The sequence below is a fragment of the Lissotriton vulgaris genome, chromosome 9, assembly GCF_964263255.1.
Source record: "Lissotriton vulgaris chromosome 9, aLisVul1.2, whole genome shotgun sequence".
Classification (NCBI taxonomy): Eukaryota; Metazoa; Chordata; class Amphibia; order Caudata; family Salamandridae; genus Lissotriton; species Lissotriton vulgaris.
This window is the reverse complement of record NC_141697.1, coordinates 920,995,770-921,017,020: the sequence shown is the minus strand read 5'-3', so window position 1 is coordinate 921,017,020 and position 21,251 is coordinate 920,995,770. Positions and strand designations below refer to the sequence as shown.

The 21,251-nt window shown below is 45.4% G+C and overlaps 1 protein-coding gene and 1 non-coding gene across 2 annotated transcripts in view; both read right to left on the bottom strand.

Annotated features, from left to right (window-relative positions):
• The window catches only part of SARS2 (seryl-tRNA synthetase 2, mitochondrial), a 278,053-nt gene that overhangs the window by 170,277 nt on the left and 86,525 nt on the right, over positions 1–21,251 (bottom strand). Inside the window, exon 3 of the mRNA XM_086938739.1 lies at positions 5,693–5,722. Coding sequence (XP_086794865.1) covers positions 5,693–5,722 — 30 coding nt within the window. The remainder of the gene's footprint in view (positions 1–5,692; positions 5,723–21,251) is intronic.
• LOC147692523 (U4atac minor spliceosomal RNA) lies at positions 1,066–1,189 on the bottom strand. Its single transcript, XR_015300279.1, has one exon. It is a non-coding gene; the product is annotated as a U4atac minor spliceosomal RNA (small nuclear RNA).

Here is a 21,251-nt window from a genome sequence, read left to right as displayed (position 1 = left end):
ACCAGCGGGTGAAAGCAACAGTGTGGAACAAGACAAGGAAAAAGACAATCTAAAAATGCATACACACTTGGGCGCTGCTGCAAGCAAAAGAAAAAAATAGGCTGTGGCAGAACGTGAAAGAAGTGGAAGGACACTCCTAAAATAACAAGCATTTGCAATGCAATAGGTCTCGCATTAGGAAAGTTTGAGCTATTGGTATTGTAAATGACAATTTTTTTATTTCTGTGTTGGTTTTGAAAGTAGCGAAATTAATAGCTTTGTCATTTACAATGCCAATAGTTATAACTTTCGCAAATGTGACACCTATAGCATTTGTAATGCAATATGTGTTGTATTTACGTGACTTAGATGTATTGATATTACAAATAACAATGGCTTTAAATTTTTTTTAATATAGATAGAGTGAGGGCGATAGATAGAGTGAGGGCGATAGCTAGAGTGAGGGTGATAAAGTGAGTGAGGGTGATAGAGTGAGTGAGGGCGATAGAGTGAGTGAGGGCGATAGAGTGAGCGAGGGTGATAGAGTGAGTGAGGGCGATAGAGCGAGTGAGGGCGATAGAGTGAGTGAGGGTGATAGAGTGAGGGAGGGCGATAGAGTGAGTGAGGGAGGGCAATTGATTAAGTGAGGGAGAGCGATTGATTGAGTGAGGGAGGGCGATTGATTGAGTGAGTGAGGGCGATTGATTGAGTGAAGGAGGGCGATGGATTGAGTGAGGGAGGGCGATTGATTGAGTGAGGGAGGGTGATTGATTGAGTCAGGGAGGGCAATTGCAATAATCTACATATTCACGGCATTCACGCCTTCCTCCAAAAAGCGGACTGCGTGTGACACCCACAAGAGCGAAGAGTAACGAGGGTGCTGTGGGCAGTACAGCCCCCCGGACCCGCACAGCACGTCTGCAGAGCAGCCATGCAGACACAGGGCCACACACTGCAGCATGGTACCGTGGAAGAAAGGGAGCCCAGGGCAGGCAGAGACCTAAAAACTGATCTTATTGCAGACTTACTACATCTACCACTGTAATCAAACAAACTTGTTTTCCGTTTTAACTTTGTGACAGAGGCGGTTCCAAAAATTACACCATGACAGGGCACAGCCCTGGTGATGCGAAAGTGTGGTCTGGTGTCAGCAGTATTGCCCTTGCTAGCCGCTCACTGGAAAGTCATCCAACCCCAAGACATGGACGGATGGAGAGAGTGGGACAGTGCTCCTGCCCAGTGTAACTCATGTCCCTCCTCAGTCATGGTGACCTTAGTCTGACGACGCGCATCACCCTGATTCAGAAAAGGGGGTGGTGATGGACAGAGTATCGGAATTAAACAGAACACTCATACCCAGTCAACAGATCAGGGCTTGATCCATCACAGTTTTTTAGCTCACTGCACCATCCCAGCTCAGAACCTGGCTACATGCAAATTAGTCTGTCCCTGGCCCAGTGCATCATGGGAACAGGGCAGACCAAACTACCAAGCCAATTCTTATACTGGGAAGGAAACAAGCTTCCGGGGACCGGTTTCTGGCATTACAGCCGTCTTCGGCCCGGCTTGCTTGAATCCTGATGGTGCAATGAGCAAGGGACTCACATCTGAGTATACCCTTCCACGCTTATGGTGGACAAAACGATTCAGAAAAGGGGGTGGTGATGGACAGAGTATCGGAATTAAACAGAACACTCATACCCAGTCAACAGATCAGGGCTTGATCCATCACCGTTTTTTAGCTCACTGCACCATCCCAGCTCAGAACCTGGCTACATGCAAATTAGTCTGTCCCTGGCCCAGTGCATCATGGGAACAGGGCAGACCAAACTACCAAGCCAATTCTTATACTGGGGAGGAAACAAGCTTCCGGGTACCGTTTTCTGGCATTACAGCCGTCTTCGGCCCGGCTTGCTTGAATCCTGATGGTGCAATGAGCAAGGGACTCACATCTGAGTATACCCTTCCACGCTTATGGTGGACAAAACGATTCAGAAAAGGGGGTGGTGATGGACAGAGTATCGGAATTAAACAGAACACTCATACCCAGTCAACAGATCAGGGCTTGATCCATCACTGTTTTTTAGCTCACTGCACCATCCCAGCTCAGAACCTGGCTACATGCAAATTAGTCTGTCCCTGGCCCAGTGCATCATGGGAACAGGGCAGACCAAACTACCAAGCCAATTCTTATACTGGGAAGGAAACAAGCTTCCGGGGACCGGTTTCTGGCATTACAGCAGTCTTCGGCCCGGCTTGCTTGAATCCTGATGGTGCAATGAGCAAGGGACTCACATCTGAGTATACCCTTCCACTCTTATGGTGGACAAAACGATTCAGAAAAGGGGGTGGTGATGGACAGAGTATCGGAATTAAACAGAACACTCATACCCAGTCAACAGATCAGGGCTTGATCCATCACTGTTTTTTAGCTCACTGCACCATCCCAGCTCAGAACCTGGCTACATGCAAATTAGTCTGTCCCTCGCCCAGTGCATCATGGGAACAGGGCAGACCAAACTACCAAGCCAATTCTTATACTGGGAAGGAAACAAGCTTCCGGGGACCGGTTTCTGGCATTACAGCCATCTTCGGCCCGGCTTGCTAGAATCCTGATGGTGCAATGAGCAAGGGACTCACATCTGAGTATACCCTTCCACGCTTATGGTGGACAAAACGAACCCCGGCCTCCACTCTAGCACCCACCCCTCCCTCCCACCGACCTCCCTTTATTTCTGTTTTAAAAAAACACACATTGTCTTGGGTTGTGTTAAAAAAGGGTGCACGTACCCATCATGCAATGCTTCACGTTGGTTTTATTATCTGCATGTCATTTGCATATTGGGAAGAAAGTAAAACGATGACTCCTGAGGTTGAAATGTTGCAGTGTCTTTGTGGAACAGGCAGCCCAGCAGAGATGGGGCAAAGTCAGTGACTCGCTATGTGAAACCCGCATGGGTCTGGGGCAGTGACACACTAGGTGGTTGAAACTGAAAGACCCATGGGTCTGGGGAGGAGTCAGTGGCAGGCGATAGCCGCATTATGAGGAGAAAGTATAGGGCATGTAAACAGCAGGGAAGGCGTGGTTCTCCATCGAGGGTGAAAGAGAGTTACAGTGACTAATGGGCGCCACACTAGTTTTATAGACCTCTCTAGGATAAAAAAAAACTGAGCCGTCCTTTCCGATACTGGAGGGTCCAAATCGCCATTTTCATGTGGATTTTTACGGCAAGTGTATGAGTGAACTGACCAATCCGGGACTTGCTGGTTCCCCGCATTCTCTGCAGTAAATGCACCGACCCTCTGAGCTCTTTTTCACGGCATGTGGGTGACTGCCCCAGCCCAGCCTGACTGCCCAGAGGCTGCCTTCGGTCTGTTGGCAATGCCCCAGTGCCCTGCACCCGCCCCATGGGATGTGTGTAAATAGCATTTGTCTGCCTGGAGGGGGCGGGGTTCGCGCTCTATAGCACATGCTGCCCCGGGTGGTGAATGCCCCGTGTCTGGGCACCCATGCTCGCTGGGCACCGGCTGCAGGGACGGGTGGTCGCCGACGCGAAGTCCAGTTATTCAGAGTAAGCGCATTACTTTGGTGCGATGTTTCTTTGCAGAAGCCCCCAGGGGCACGGTCACCCCATGGATGGACCCCTCTTCTCCTCCTCATGGTCTCGTCCCACGCCCCGAGTGCGTGGAGAGGTCACAGTGGGCCATTGACGCGCCCCTCGCATAGCGCAACTCTCCCCTGTGCCCCACTCGAGGTTCATCGTCTTGCAGACACTCACTGCACCTACGTTGATGATCCATCCCCTGGCACAGGCCTGTATGTTCATTAAGCACCATTTTCTGGCGCAGACTTATTTTATGCCCATTGAAGAATCACCTTGTTACATAAACTTATTTTGGGTATATAAAGGATTCATCTTCCTACGCTAAGTCTCACTACATCTGCCTTAAAATCCATCTTGGTTTCCCTGACTCCATTTATTTGCATTAGGAATGTTTTTACACAGTCTCAAATGTACCTGCTGCGAGGATTCATCTTCTTACAGATGCATACTCGTTGCCGCGCTGCCATTGGCGGACCCCTGAGGCAGGAAGCCAGGCAACGGGAGAGAAGACGTAGGCCGGGCCAGAAGAAAGAAGGAAGTCCCGCCTGCTGCTGGGCTATGATTGGCTGCCCGCCGGGATGGAGCAAAGAAGCCGAGTCCTCCCGCGGCCCGGGGCTCCCGTGAGCTACGGAGAGCCCCGGGGCCGCCCCAGAGAAGAGAAATCCTGCATAGCCGGTGAGTGGGGTCCGGTGCTGGTGTGTGTGTGTGTGTGTGTGTGTGTGTGTGTGTGTATGTGTATGTGTGCGATTGCGGCAGCGGCGGGGGGAGGGGGGTCTTTGTATGTGTGCGTGCGTGTGTGTAGGTGCGCTGGTGTTTGTGTGGGGGGTCTCTGTGTGTGCGTGTAGGTGCGCTAGTGTGTGTGTAGGTGCGGGGGGTGTGCCTGTGTATGCGTGTGGCTGTGTATGCGTGTGGCTGTGATGTGCGCATGCGTGAGTGTGGGTGCGCATGCACGCAGCTGAATCCAGCCGGAGAGAAGCGCGTGGCAGTTTCTTGTCCTTCATTCCCCCGAGTCAGCTAGCTATAGTTCTCCACCTGGACCGCATCCTTCGGATGCGTGTTCCCAGGCTCGACCTAAAGTACTGCTTTGGAGAAAACAGAAACACACAAACAGAAGGTGGAGCGAGCATGCGCTGCCCAAACAGGAGCCATCATTTAGGAGTGACAATGAAGCCAATAAATGGTAAGCAATGGGCAGGCTTCAAACCCCATTTAAGCTAACAAAATGTCTCACAATCAACAATGCAGTCGTTGTCTCACGCAAGACCTACACAGGAACCACTACACTGTAATCAATGCACACCACTGTATAGCATTACACATTTTGAAGGAATTGTGCCTTCTTTATACCACTTATAATAAATCCTTAGAAGGTAGAAGCCATATCTGTAGCCCTGCACCAAAAAAGTATCATCCAACTCCAGAAGGCACTGTGGAATCTCTCCCTCCCTGTGATCCTTAGACTGGCATGTTTGATGGGACTCTGAATGTGTAGAGTCATGTCTGCCATTTAATCTGTAACCCACTCACCCTCATCTCTTTGAGCTTAGTACAGGGCCATACTAGCAGAGACTTTGGGCTGCGATCTGAGAATTTGCATGAGACGGGTTGCAGTCCTCAGTTTTGTCCACGTCTCCAGGTAGAACACTCGACTTTATGGAATGCATTGCGAGATGAGCTGGAGTTCCTGCCCTGTGACGTCAAGCGATATGAATACCCCAAAGAGCACAATGTGCTGCACATTTAACAAGAAAGCTTGAAAAAACTTTTTCAGAACCCTGACCCCATTTGCGAAGCAGCGTCACTACCTGCTACTTGCTTATCATTTAAACCACACATGCACAGAAGATAGACTCACGAGGTAAGGAATTTCAAAAGATAAGAAAACATGAAATTAAATAAAATCAAAATACCAGTCTGCAGAGCTAAGGAGAGTAGAAGATGGGAAACACTGAATGACACTGAGTCAGGACAATACCAGAGATCATCAGATAGCAGCAGTTAGCTGTACTGTCCGAGGGCGCATAATAAGCAAATGTCTCTTTCATCCTTTCAAAATGATCTCACAAACAGATTTTTCGCATTTAAGAAGAATCAAGATTTATTCTCACCGCCTGCACATTTTCTTTTCCGTGCTCCAACTGTGGGATAAAGAAACGAAGAATTAGTCTTTTTGTAGAAAGGGAAGAGAAGGTGATATTTTGAGTTCAGTGGAGTTTCTAAAAATGCTGCTGAGTTTCAATGCCTTTTATCTCATGCCTTAATGCATGTTCGGAAGGGGTTGATGACGTGGAGGTTTGTGAGGATATCTGTCAGTTTCATCCCCATGCCTGCATTCTGTTCTGGAGGGGACCAGATGATGTGGAGACATGTGAAGATATCTGTGGGTTTCATCCCATGCCTCAATGCATGTTATGGAGGTGGCATGATAACGTGGGTGTGTGTTTGAATATTTGTGGGAATTTTTTAGGGGGACTTCAAGATGTGGACATGTGCAAAGATATCTGTGAGTTTCATCTCATGCATGAATGCATGCTCTAATGGGGATTTGATGATGTGGAGGTGTGTGTGCATATCTGTAGGTTCTATCCCACACCTGGATTGCTGAGTCAAAGCACCAGGATACCCTCTGGGTGACAGTGTAGCGCTATATAAGTATGCAAATACATTCATACATACATACATACATACATCTTCTGGAGGAGGCTTGATGATGATTGAGGTGTGTGAATAAGTGTGTTCCATCCCAATCGTGAATGCGTGTTCAAGAGGAGGACTGATGATATAGAGGTTGTGTGGTTAACTGTCGGTTTCATAGCACACAGGTGTGTGCGTTGATGGATTTGAAGGTAAAAAGGAATGTGTGTATAGATTAGTAAGCACTGGAAGCAGCACAGAAGGCGTACAGTTTTAAAAATCTGAAAATGAGTATGGGATACATCTACATGTTTAATGTTGTGTAGTAAAGTTTCAGTGAAGGTGTGAATGAGTGTCTGTATATCTTTAAAGCGTTAACGGTGTGCAACAAAGAGCTTATATCATTAAGATTTGATGCAGTGTAGGTTTCAGTCTATATCTTAACAGCGTGCTTCTGTGGGGGTAAAATGGTGCACAAGAGTGTGATCAAATTTGTGAATGAAAGTGAAAAGACGGGGATACCAGTGTATGTCTGTGCTGGAATGTGTGGCTAGGGATGTGTATAAGGGCACATGCAAGAAAAGGTAATAACAGATAACTGTTGTTTCCAGTGCTTTAGTCATCCATAAATGCACAAATTTAAACAAGCCAATAAACCGAATCAGACATGGGTCGAGAATATGTTACTTCTTGAAAACACAAGAAATACTCCTGTTTCTCGGTTTTGTCAGCCTTTTATACACCTAGTATGGTAGTTAGAAAGCTGTAGAATTCGAATCGGACAATCAGTGGTAGGTTCTGGAATATACAGAGGGTCGCGGAAGTTCAACATTCTATAGAGGAGGACAAAAGATAAAGGCATAGATGCATCAAGCGAAATTGCTCACGCAATGCATCAAGTACAAAAGTAGGACATAGCGAATTCCCCCCAAAAAAAGAATCGCAAAACCATCAGGTAACCCCCATTGCGATTCTTTAACAGCGATTACCCACACCTTTTGCGAAATCAATAGCGAATTCGCAAACAAATTGCGAATTTGCTAATAAATCGCTATTCCCATTCATCATAAATCGCAAATTGCGAAAATACCATAATTCGCTAAATACAAGTCGCAATTTAAGGAGAAGCAAAACCCGGTGGTAACCATGAAGTCCAATTGGTGAAAAAAAAAAAAAAGGTAAACAAGAAACAGGTGTTGGGTAAATCAAACACACTTAAGGAGACTCAGTAAGAGCATGAGGAAAGTCACAATGCCAGGTCTCTACATCGTGGCAAGGTGGCTGAGGGTCCAGGCTGCAGCCCAGAACCGACGCAGGATCCAGGAGCGCATCTTCCAGCTGCGGATTAAACTCCTGGGCCAGACTGAAGAGGAGATCTACTCCAAATACAGGCTCAATGGGGCTATGATAAAGAAGCTCATCAAAGACCTTGACTCCCTGATGCAGCACTCAACACGGAGTACCAATGCCGTGCCCACCCATGTCCAGGTCCTGTGCTGCCTGCACCTCCTGGCCTCCGGCAGCTTCCAGGGGATAGTCGCAGTTGCAGTGGGTATATCACAGAGCACAATGTCACGCTGCCTACAGACTTTCCTGGACGCCATGCTGAGCCGGATACACCACTGTATCACCTTCCCAACAACTCAACAGGACTTAATGCAAACAAAACTGGACTTTTATCACACCGCCCATTTCCCCCATGTAATTGGCTGCATCGACTGCACCCACATACACATCTTTCCACCCGCAGAGACCGAATACATGTACCGGAACCGCAAGTCATACCACTCCCTCAACATCCAGATGGTCTGCAATACGAAGACCATCATCACAGACATTGTGGCACAATACCCGGGGAGCACGCATGATTTTTTCATCTTCCGGCACAGTGGCATACACAACCGCTTGGCCAGGGGTGAATTTGATGAGGGACATCTCCTAGGTAAGAACACATGCCCACATACAGTATGTTAAGACCATGTTGCTGCGCATAACAGGCACTGACCCTCTGCTCCTACCTTCAGGTGACAGCGCCTACGGCCTCAGTGAATACCTCCTCGCCCCATACCTCAACCCTGCTACACCACAGGAACGGCGGTACAATGCTGCGCATATACACACCAGAAATGTGATAGAGCGGACATTTGGCATGTTAAAGTCGATTCCGCATCCTCCACAAGACTGGCGGGGCCCTCAAATACCGGCCTGAGATCTGCTGCCGCATCGTGGCTGTGTGTGCCATACTCCACAATATTGCCACCAAGCGGAGGATACCTGTGGAGGTGTATGGTAGTGAGTCGGAGGGGGACAACCTGCCACCTGCATCATGCACACAGGGAGAATACTTCTGAAGGACACAAGCGCCGCAACAACATCACACTGAACTATTTCTAGTGCACCCATACCCCTCACACAACACTGCACTCATGCATGCCACATGAATGAATGACAGGAGGAAGATTTGTGTTCAAAATAAATCTTTTGTTTAGTGAACAAGCTCTTTATGTGCTTTACATCTGCAAACATTTGTGCTACTGTATTGAGTCATACAGGCTCTTGTATCCTGAGCAGGCGTGCGTGATTACCTCATTATGGCACTGCCGGAAATGTACAGTCATTGGCGCCTCCTGCCGGATGCACCCTGCTGCCTCTCAACCTCCACGTTGGGAGTGTCGTGCCGTGATGCAGCGTTGGGCCGGGAACTGCGGCGCCTTACAGGTAGCACCGGCACAGACAGGCTGCTGAGGCTATATGTCCCCTCACTGGCATCATCCCCCCCCTTGCATGGCCATGGCCGGCCGCCTGTTGGTTCTCCACAGCGGTGGTGACCTGTTCAAGGGCCCTTGCAAAATCTGCGCAGCATTGTACCATCTGCATCTGCATGGCCAGTGACCTACGCGACAGCTGGGAAGTGGCGTTCCCAATCAGGTTGTTTGAGCGTGTGTAGGCTGATAGCCGTGTCAGCAGCTACCTGTGGTGTCTGCGTGTGATGTCCTGCTGCGCCACCATCAGTTGGTTGCTCTCCTTGACGGCTGTGGTTAGCTCCTGCACACTCTCAGTGAGGTGATTTATGTTGCGTGCAGTGTTGTAGAGCTGCAGCTGCATTGCTGCCATGTGCTGTGCCTGCTTGTGGTGCACAGCAAGCATCCGAACCTCAATACCTAGGCCTAGGTTATGTGCCTGTTGCTCCATGTCTGCTGGGGTGCCCACAGATCGCTGCTGCTCAACCTGCTGCTTGCCTGGGACAGCACAATGGCTGTGCGTCGTGTCTGCCTCCTGGGTGGTGGTGGGATCTGCTCCACTGCCATGCGTGCCGACTGGTGAGGTTGTGCTCCTCCTATGGCTGCAGGGGTTGCCCTGTGTGTTTGGGAAGGTGCTGGTCCAGGTGCTGGTCCAGGTGCTGGTGCTGGTTGGCTCTCTCACTCCGTCTCATCAGGTGTCTCCACAAGGTGGAGTGTCTCGCTGTCAGACGTCTCAGCATCTGCAGCACCTCGGATGTGAATGAGTGCATGATTAATGATATGATTCAGGCACCTGGGATGTAGCAACATGCATGCAGGCTAGCATTCCCTGACTGGCTTTAGGGGTATGTTTCACTTGACTATTCTGACTGTGTGTGGCTATCAGGGCACATTGTCACACTACAGGTCCCACAATGCAATTGGGCGTTTGGGAGGGGCAGGGACTGGATTACTGGGGTTACAAAAATGGCTTGCTCTGGGGGCATGGGCATTGTTAGGGGACGGGTCTCAGTTGCATGGCTCTTACCCTGTGATTGGTGTGTGGCACGGGAGGTGTCCAGTTGTATGACCCCCACGCCGGCTACAGGGTTGATGGTGTCCTCCACTTGGTCCTCCACTGGTGTGTTCTCGGAGACTGTGGAGTCTCCTCCTCCTTGGCACGGCCTCTGAGGTTGTACCACCTATTTTTGAGGTTGTCGATGGACCGGTGCGTGACTCCCACCGCGTTGACTTTGGTCTTGATGTGCAGCCAGATGCGCGTTTTGGTAGCCTCGGGCACCTTCCGGGACAGCTTCTCAAACAGCTGGTCATGGTCCCTGCTGACTCCCTCTATCAAGTACTCCAGTTCTTTTTCAGAGAACTTGGTTTTGCGCTTCCTGGCTGTTTCACTGGGTCCTGCAGCTTCCTGGGACATTGTGATATCAATGTGTATCCTGTTTTGGGACTGCAGGGTGTGTCTCTTGGAGCTCAGTGCTCTGCCTCCTCCTCCATCTAGCTCTGTGATCCAAATGAAGCATGGAGCAGGCTACTTCCTGGTGGTGATGTCATCATTGTGCTCAAGATGTGACTTTCCGTTTTTGCGATCTCGCAATCTGCGAGATCGCTATTTGTGATTTCGGTATTTGCGAAATCGCAATTTGGGGTTGGGAAACAGCCGATTCTGCGATTTTCGCCAAATTCGCCAAATTCGCCAAATTCGCATAGGGCGATTGCGGCCGGTTGCGAATCGCAGTTATTTAACGATTTTGGTGATGCATCCCATTCTGCGAATTCTGGGTAGCGATTCGGGATTTTTATCGCTATTTAGGATTCGCAGAGTGGGCGCTTCATGCATCTGGGGGAAAGGTAGATATCCAAGTGCTCAACAGGGGGGAGGGGAGGCGGTTGGGTGTCGGTGAGAGTGAAGGTCTGGTAATCCACTGCACACAAGCAGTGGGTGTGTGGATCAAATAGCTTTTACACCATACTTAGTAAAACTGATATTGTTATGCTATATCAGCAGGTTCTGTTATATTTTACCATGTAAGATATGATGAATGTTCTATCCACCACAGTGCACAATTCCCTGAACTTGTCCTAAATTTCTCTCCACTTCTTGTCGACTATGCACTTCAAGTTTATAATGCCTCACCTATAATCAAAGTCTGCCGATAAGTGTTGGTCATATTTTACTTTTTACTACCCGTTATTGCAATATGCTTGCTACCTTATATTTATTACGTTTAGTGCTCTGTCACCCAGAATGATTCAGAAGCACCATATCAAAAACTAAAAATAGATAGGTAGAGCTTTGAACTCACTGGTGAAGTGGACAAAAAAGGCCTTCATGGTGATAATGTTCTAATGAAAAAAATCAAGACGGAGCAAAAGGGAGAGTCTGCACAACATTTGTTGGAGTGGGACATATACAAACTCTTTCTTCTAATGTTAGCGGGTTAAATATTAAGCTGATGCATAGAGGGGTGATATCTTTAGCTGAATATTTGTAGTCCTTCAATAGCTGCATTTCAAGAGACCAGATCAAAATGTCTTTGTGACTGGTAGTCCAAATGTTTGTTGGATCAGCAGGGATTCCTTCCTTTTTAGGTCGAGCTTAGCGCAGCGTGGAAGTGTTGCTCTAGGAGAGGACCTTTAGAAATCGGTGTGCACTTTTGTTACACTTGTGCTTGTGCTGGCATCCACCTTGCGGGAGTGAGCAGCGGCGCGTAGGGGCCATTTGTTTTCAATTAGCGTGGCCGTGTGCGCTTGTTTTTATGGAACGTGGTTGATTTCTCGATAGCAGAGACAACACAGACAAGCACAAACAATGCACCATGATGACATATTTTTAAAGTATCCTCCAGTTTATCCGCTAATTCAAATTTCCAAATATAACTGCCAATGTAATGTTGTTTATCTGACTAACTTCGTTGCGCTTCCATGTAAATATATTTGCGCAGTCGATATGCATCATTGTCCATTATACATATATGTCCTTAACAGAGACAACAAATCACCTTTGGCAGGAAAGCCCCCTTTTAAATCGGAGCTGTACTTCATTTACGACGTCACATTACGGGGGTCACAAAACTGCTCATAATGATTTGCATTTGCCAATTAAATATTGTGGCTCATGCCGTGGTACTTATTTACAGAAGTGATGATTTTGTAACTAACACAATCAGGTTTGAGTCCCGGCATATGCTCCAACTCCTGTAATTCTGTGATAACCAGTTAACCTCCCTATGTTTTAAAAAAAAAACACAAAACAGCTCTGAGCTTATATAACACCTTTGATGCTCGAGTAAAGCACTCTATTGCCCTTTGGTCGTGTTTGCGCTATATAAAAGCTGCAAAAACCTAAATAAAACATTCTTGCAGAAATAATCGGTGCAGCCTATGAAACATATTTACACTAATAAAGTAATTAGTTTATTTCTGAGTTTTTGTACATTTTGGTCCGAAATAGACTGCCACAGAAATGCAGAATTTCCCTCACTCTCACAGACACCAATGTCATTAAAGTATCCAGACACTCTCAGCCACCTTACAGGGACCTTTGAGGAAAACGGAAGTGGGCCTGAGGCCGTTCAGTACTAGAAGAACAAGCATTTGCAATGAAATAGGTCTCGCATTTATTACAGTTTGAGCTATTGGCATTGTAAATCACAAACCCATTTATTTATGTGTTGACCTAAAAAGGAGGAAAAAAAGCCAAAGATGCAGCCAGACACGTCACTTTAATGGAGGAAACGGAGCAGACACACAGTAGAGCTGTAAGATAGGGGAACCATAAAGGAGTACAATCTAAAGCGTGGCATGCCGATATTGCTACAAAAGTATACAAATGGGAAAGAAATGCGGCATCTGCCTGCTTTTTTTTTTTCTATTCATTTACTTTTTTTTTTTTTAGAAATGTAGCCCCACGGGGGGCGTGGCTTGCGCGCCGCTTCAGTATGGCGGGTCGCGCTTGAGCTCCGAGGCGAGTTTAGCCCGGTGAGCTATTTTCTCCGTTTCCTAGCTGCCCCTAGTGGCGGAAAAGGCAGACCACAGCGGCGGAACATGCAGGGAACTGCTTGACGGAGGTTTCCTGCTATTTTGGGCACCGGCTGCTTCATTTATATTTCGACCTCCTGAGACGACCTTCTCTCCTCACGGACGGCCGCCATTTTACCGCTTTTGACGCTGTCACAGTTTCTCCTCAGAAGCGCAGCTGTGGCTACATTCTTACAGTTTGAAGTGGATTTCCAGGTCGTTTCGTCTATGATGCCTGCAAGTGGTAACAGTTATTACTTTTTTTTTTGTTATTTTCTTGCTGCTTGGCTGGAATTAAGCTGTCCACGCGCTGTTTCTTTCAGTGCAGTTCTCTCATGTAGGTGTAGGTCTTTTTTTTTTTTCTACGATCTCATTACAGTGCTCCCCTGCTCTATTGTAGCTATTTGATATTTTGCTACATGCCTGCCCTGCATATTAGTCCGCCGATATTAATAAAGTAGCGCCCATTGAGCTCAGTCTACTATATCTTTTTTGATACAGGCTGCGCAGCTTTCCCTCCTCTTAAGTGGTTATATACTTTCTTTTGGAGACTGTTCCTTCATGGCTGCAAATATGGGTCGCACCTTGACCAACAAAGACTCCAAAGATACTGGAACGTCGCTAAAAAGACCTAAGTCAGGGTCTCCTACACCTGAGTCTTCTCAGTCAGACACCACTTCCACATTGGACACAATTCTGGCGCGCCTCAATGAAGTGCATGATATTGCGCAGTCAACGAAAACTAACACGGATTTATTACAAGTGGAGATGTCTGCTATCAGGAGTGACTTTAAAGCCCTCTCTCTGCGTGTTTCTGCTACTGAATCACGAATCAGTGGTGCTGAAGATGGTATACAAAAACAATCCAGATCCCTCAACCACTTAGAGCGTTCAATGGCGGCTTTGCGCAGAGACCTCACTGAGCAGGAGGACCGTAATCGTAGATCTAACCTACGTATTTTTGGCCTGCCGGAAGATTCAGAGAAATCATCTTCCTCTATGATAGAGTTCCTTTCCCATTGGATTCCAGATACCTTACAAATCTCATTCACCAGAGACTTTGAGATAGAAAGAGCACACCGTGTTCCAACGTTTCGATCCAAGACGGCAACCCAGCCAAGAGCAATCATTTTTAAGCCATTGCGGCATCAACATACTGAACTGATTCTCTCTCATATGCGGAAAATTAAACAAGTCATCTGGGATGGACACCGGATCTCAATTTCTCAGGACTTTGCCAGAGACACGGTTATAAGGAGGAAAGGCTTCTTAAATCTTCGGAAACGTCTTTCTGAGATGGGTATTCCTTTTTCATTTTCTGGTCCATCGAAGTTCCGCATTACTTATAAAGGACGTTCCAGAATTTTCGATGAGCCGGCTGACCTATCTACGTTCCTGGACAACCAACTGGAGATAGAGATGGAGATTCAGAAAGCGACCTCGCAGCCCACCGGTGCTTCGGGCACTTGAACTGTCTCCTTTCCTTTATTGATATATTTTTCCGTATGCCTGGTGCTTTGTTCTCTCTTGTTCTGCTTATCGGTTGTTCTTCTCTTTCAAGTCTGTTAATGGTATTTTTCTATTCTTCATATTCATCTCTGTTCTAGTCGTCTTTCTTGCATTTCTATTTTTACTTGTTCGTTCTTTCTATAGTTCTCCTCCTACAGGTATTTCCAAACACATTTGTTTTTCTTTTCTCTTTTCATAGTTTCTTCTCACTCTCCTTTTTTATTCCGGTCCCTGGTTTTTTCCTTGTTTTGCTCTCTTCTTTTATTTATCATGCCTTTTTGTTTGGGTCCCTGTCTCTCATCTTCTCTGAAGTTTCTTACCCGCATTCTCGTTAATCTATTTTCTTATCTATTGTCCTTCTTTGTTCATCTATGTATTTCTTCAACATTTGTACTCCTCTTTATATTACTAGTCATTTTCTCTCTTTCTTTATATTCCTACTCTCCTGTTTTACTATAATTCTTCTCCCTTCCTTCTCTACTTTCTTTCTTTTGTGTCTCAGCTTCATACTTTAGCCATATACAGTTATAGCTTGTTCCTTAAGTATGTCATTCTTTTTTAGATATGCATTTCTACCTTACATTTATCTCCTGTTTCGGATTTACCTCATATAATTAGTGTATTAGTAATATTTTCTTAATAGTGTTTATTATACATATATCTCTCGCTAAGGTTTTGATATGTTCATTTGGGTGCACTAATCTCGTCATTATTGCTTTTCATATTTGATATATATGATATCTTTTCTACTTTTCTTTTTCTCTATCTATATAACTTGCTATTTTCTATCAGTTCTTTTCTCATACATCACTTTTTTTTTTTCTTTTCTTGCTTCTGTCATTCATCCTCAGAGTATAGTCATTTACAGTTATTGCTTGTTCCTTATTATGTTGTTAGCTTTTTAAATCTGTATTGTATTCGCTTCGCAGTTATCTACTGTTTAGACTTTATCTCTCATACTCACGCGGTTTCTTATTTTTTCTACTAATGTTGCTTATTTTAGATATTTCTCTCGCTAGATTGTTTTATTCTATGCTACAGTGTAGTATTCTTTTCATTATCAGTTTTTATTATTTCCAGTATAATGATGTTCTGCGATATTATCTGTTCCTTGTTAACAGTTCCGATATTCCTGCTATCGGCCAAGGTATTTTAGTGTTGGGCTACTGTTTTTACCCACTTATGCTCCTAGTACGGGTCCTTTGCTCGCCTCTTCCACGTTCTCCCTTGCATGATGTTGGTCTTTTTTAGGCCTCCCCTCCTGCTCTCTTTCTCTCCTCTTTCTCCTCTCTTTTCATCTCTTCTTTCTCTTCCTTTCTCTTGGTCCTCCCACATGGATGCTCCCCCAGTGTTTCTTTTCCTTAATGGTTGTTCCCTTGTATTTCTGACGTTGGTTCTTTTTCTACTATCAGTCTCGTCTTCTCTTTACCCCTCTTCTTATACATGTCGGGTTTAAATGTGCTATCCCTTAATGTTAAGGGCTTGAATCACCCGGTGAAGAGGTCGAAGATTTTGGATTACTGTAAGTCTCTCTCTGCAGATTTGGTTCTTTTTCAAGAGTCCAAGGTCGCTAATAGAGAAGCGTTGTTTTTGAAGAAAGATTGGGTTTCGGATGTTTCCTGTTCTGATGCCTCTGGCAAACGGAATGGGGTTGTCACTTTAGTTTCGAGAAAATCTGGCTTATCAATACTCTCTTCCGATCATGATTCTGATGGTCGGTGGTTGTTATCTAAATTATCGGATGGTCAGCACGATTTATATGTTATGAATATCTATGCCCCGAATGTAGATGATCCGGCTTTTTGGAAATCCGTTACCAAAAAATTACATGACACTCCACACGCTGGTAATCTTATTGTTGGTGGCGATTTTAATTTACCAATGGACCCTCTCTTAGACAGAAATTCCTCGTTTCAGTTTCGCCCTCCTAAATCCCACAAACAAATGCTTAACATGTGTTCCATCTCTCATCTTCACGATATCTGGCGTCTCCATAATCCCACTGGCTGTGATTTTTCTTTCTTCTCTTCGCCTCACTCCTCCTTTTCTCGTATTGATTATCTCCTCGTTCATTCTTCTCTTGTTTCATCGTCTACCTCTCCGCTTATTCACCCTATTTTGGTCTCTGATCATGCTGCGGTCACTTTTACGCTTTCATCCTTTGCCCCTAAATCACGCGCGCGTTCATGGAGGTTGAACACTGAAGTCTTGTATGACCCTCCTCAGGTTGCTGAATTTTCTAAGGCTATAGATACTTTTTTCCGTGAAAACGAGGGATCTGTCTCTTCCCCAATCGTCTTGTGGGACTCCTTTAAATGTACTTTCCGGGGTCAGGTCATTAAATGTATGTCTAGACGTAATTCAGCTATTAAGAAGGAGCTCACAGATCTGTCAACTGAAATCAAAACTCTGGAAGCTTCCTTCAGGCATTCTAAGGATCCGATCTGCTTACAACAAATTAAACTACTAAAATACAAATACAATACCATTGTCACCAAGAGGGCTCATATTGGTATCCAAGCACAAAAGTCCAAGAAGTTGCTATTAAAGAATCGGGCTGGCAAACTTCTAGCGGCTACATTAAAATTTCAAGATTTCTCGTTTAAGTCTTCGCAGATCTCTTCTATTACGGACCACACCGGCTCTAAACGATTCCAAACAGGGGAAATACTTGAAGTGTTTCGTGACTTTTATAATAAATTATATACCCCTTCTAACCAATCCTCTTTTGACCACTGTCGTGATTTTTTTAAATCGGTTCCGATTCAATCGGTCTCTGAGGAGGATCGTTCCTTTCTAAATAAACCTATTTTCCCCGAAGAAATAGTGTCTGCGATTAAGGCTACTCGTTCTGGGAAGGCTCCGGGCCCTGATGGCTATCCAATATTATTTTATAAAACTTTTCTCCCTTCGCTAGTCCCTAAGTTACAATCGGTCTTTGATTCTTTTGTTAAAGATGGATCTGTCTCTGGCACGGCTGCTGAAGCCACCATAGTTGTACTCCCGAAAGAGGGAAAAGACCATTCGGACCCTAAAAACTTCCGACCTATTTCTCTCCTTAACATGGAAGCAAAGATTTTTGCTAAAATCCTGGCTAAAAGATTAGAATCCTTTATTCCCCATCTTGTACATCCCTCCCAAACAGGTTTTGTAAAAGGACGTCTTGCAAGGGACAATATACGCACATTCTGCCATATTATTGGTGCTGCCAAAAGGTCTCAGCTTCCTGCAGCGGCCTTGGCCCTTGATGCGGAAAAGGCCTTCGACAAGGTCTCTTGGCCTTTCCTTCGCGCTGTCTTATACGCGCATAACCTCGGAGACTCTTTCATTAATATGGTTATGTCTTTATATTCCCAACCTAAAGCTAACATTAGAGTCAATGGTGCTACGTCTTCGTTTTTTGATCTTCGCCAAGGCACGAGACAGGGCTGTCCCTTATCCCCACTCTTATTTCTATTATCTATTGATCCTCTTCTTCGTTTGATTGACCTACACCCTAATATTAAAGGTTTTTCTTTTGGTTCTCACTGTCTCAAAACTGCCGCATACGCGGACGATGTTCTTATTTTCTCGGATGATATCGCCTTGGCCATCCCTGCTATTTCCGACACCATTTCCTTGTTTTCAACGGTCTCGGGCTATACCCTAAATAAAGATAAGACGGAGATGTTTCCTCTGAATGCCTATTGTTTTCCTGCTCATATGGGCTCGGCTGGCTTTAAGTGGCAGTCTAATCATCTGAAGTACCTTGGAATTTATTTCTGTTCTACTCTTCATGCCACCGTCACTTATAATGAATCTCAGACTCTCCTCAAAGTGCGTCGTCTTTTGGATTCGTGGTCTCCAAAACATATTTCTTGGTGGGGTCGCTTACAAACTCTAAAAATGATGATCACGCCGATTATTAACTTTGTTTCCTCCATGCTTCCGCTTAAATTATCTGATTCCTTTTTTCGAGAAATTGATGGTCTGACTTCTAAATTCCTGTGGAATAACAAACGAGCTCGATTAGCGTATAAATTCTTGCGTCGACCTCCTGATATGGGAGGGTGTAACTTTCCTGATTGGGAGAAATACCAAATTGCCTTCTTGGCCTCTCAGGGAGCTTTTTGGTTTTCTCCTCCAACTCGTCATGTTCCCTCTTGGCTACTCATTGAACAGGAATTGGCTTCTCCTCTACCTATTGCCTCTTTCTGTACTACATCTACGTTACATATTCTGTTTTCCCGTTCTATCATTATTGATACCATTACTGCGATCAAGAAATTAGATAGGAAGGTGGCTATTCCCCTACATAAAACTAGGTGGTCATCTATTTGGAGAAACTCCAAAATTAAGCTTAATATTTCTCCCACTCTCATGTCATACTGGGCGGAAAAGGGAATCTCTCTTGTTCAGCATCTGTACAGTGACTCCGGTGATCCATTACCTTTCTCTTCCTTGGCTCTCAAACACTCTTTAACAAATCTTGACTTTTATACCTTTCTTAAAATCAAAGTAGCTGTTTCTAAAGTCCGTCTTCACCCCTCCTCCTCCACCATCTCTCTTTTCCGCATTTGGCTCAAATCTGGTCATGTTGCCTCCAAAATATATAAATTTCTGTCATCTGCCTCGCTTCCCGCACAGACGGTTGCGCAACAAAAATGGTCACGCCATTTTGATCACAACATCACGGACCAAATTTCGTCCGAAGCTTGGCAATCTATTGGTAAATTAGCTCTCCGTAATAAAATAGCTCCTTCCTTAATGCAATCTAAGTTTTTCTCGATCAATCTCCTCCATTGGACGCCTGTGCGTCTTCATTCGCTCAACCTTAAAGATGATGATCTCTGTTGGAGCTGCGGTTTGGTGGCGGGTGATTTTCCTCATATGTTTTATCATTGCTCCTTACTTAAATCTTTTTGGGACCTCATTCAGAAACACTTATCTCTTATTTTTAACATTGACCTCCAACTTTCCTTTCCTTTAATTTTACTAGGTCCCTTGGCTGCTCCTATTCCTCTCCCTTTAGACCCGTTGGAATTACAGTTACTAGATCTTCTCTTGACTGTAGCGGTAAAAATCATTCTTATGGAATGGAAATCCTTTGCGTCTGTCTCTTATCATACGTGGTGGGCGTGGGTTTCCTTTTTACGCAGTGCTCACACCTCGGTTGATCAAGCACACCTTTCGCCTTCCATTTCTAAAGGGGTCTGGACAGCCTTGGACGATTATATGGAGTTGTCCTCGAAAGGGTTGGTCCCTCAGTTCCCTTTTGATTTGTCTGTCTAATTGTTGTCTATTTTTTCTTGTTCTACACTGGGCCAGTCCTGTGGGAATCCTTCTTCTTCTTCTTATTTCCTCTTTCCTGTCCTCTCTTCCCTTTCGTCTTTCTTTTGCTTCTTTCTCTTCTTTCCTCCTTTCTTTCTTTTCTTCTGCTACCTCCCTTGTCCCCATCCTTAAATCAGAAGGTGATACATTTGTTTAGCGAATGCTAATGGTCGAGTACATGTTTGTATTTTTCTCTTGTGTCAAAATGTATCACTTATATTGTATTTGGTTTTATTATTGATATCATTATCTCTCTTAATAAAATCTTCTTGAAATCAAAAAAAAAAAAAGAAATGTAGCCCCACGTTCTTGGCTGCCCTTCCACCTTGCATGAAACGTTGTGCTTTCACGCTACGAGTTACAAATGAGAATACATCTGCATATGCAGACTTGATGTTCAGGAGACTGTCCCCTTCAGCAATCAAAGCACAACAATCCAAGCACAATATAAAACAATGAAATAGTTAAAACCTGTTTTGTACACACTAAAGTTCTCCACCCAGACAAAAAAACTGAATTGTGTATTTCTGTACAAGTGTACAAAAAGCAGCACCAAACGACGGGATGAGCCGTGGCCATCTGTGTATTTACACCATGGTTTGAGGATAGGGCCTGACTGGGAGGGAGGGACAAAAGGTCAGCTGGAGCGCTTGTTTGCCTTTTTCGTTTCCCCTCCTCTCCTGGAGACTTGGCTTGGCATCTGTGAGGGAGGAGGAAGGGAAAAGGCGGAGGCATTGTGGTCCTGGGAGTGGCTCGATGAGGAATGAAAACACATGAAACAGGGTAGCATCGGCACCCTCACGAAACGTATTGCAGTGGGGATATAAAGTAAATGACGGGGAGGGAGTGATGTGTATCACACTAAAATAAAGTAAACCTAAAAATCACTTCCTTGATTGCTTAGTCTGCAACTTTCCAGCACTCCCATCCCTGAGTGTGTACAAAACACATTAACTACAGGGGTGTAACACAGGCCCCTGCAGCCCTGCAGTGCGGGGGGCCTCACCCTCCAGGGAGCCCCATCAGCACCGCACTTCTACTGGGGAGCTCTAGATTAAGACCGGAGGGGCCCCCTTCACGTACCCTGCAGGGGGGCCCCCTCAAGGTTCGTTACGCCACTGATTAACTAGTGTTGCTTTAGTTTCCTGACACTCAGTAAAGGAGGCCTGGTGAGAACACACTATACAAATGTAAAGAAAAACATTGTGAGATAAAAAAGAAGCTGAAGGTCACGTAGCGTGAGATGCAAGAGAGGGGCACACCAATAAGAATGGTGGGTGCACCAACATATACGCACAACCAGTGATTAACACCTGAACTACGAATATTGAACGTAAAGGGAAAACGTATATTTTGGGGTAAACTTTGGGATTTTGCGATGTAGTTTTGCGTATTTTTTCCAAGCTTGTGTCAACTGTCTAGTATATGACGTGTAAAATATATCTGAAGTATGTATCCA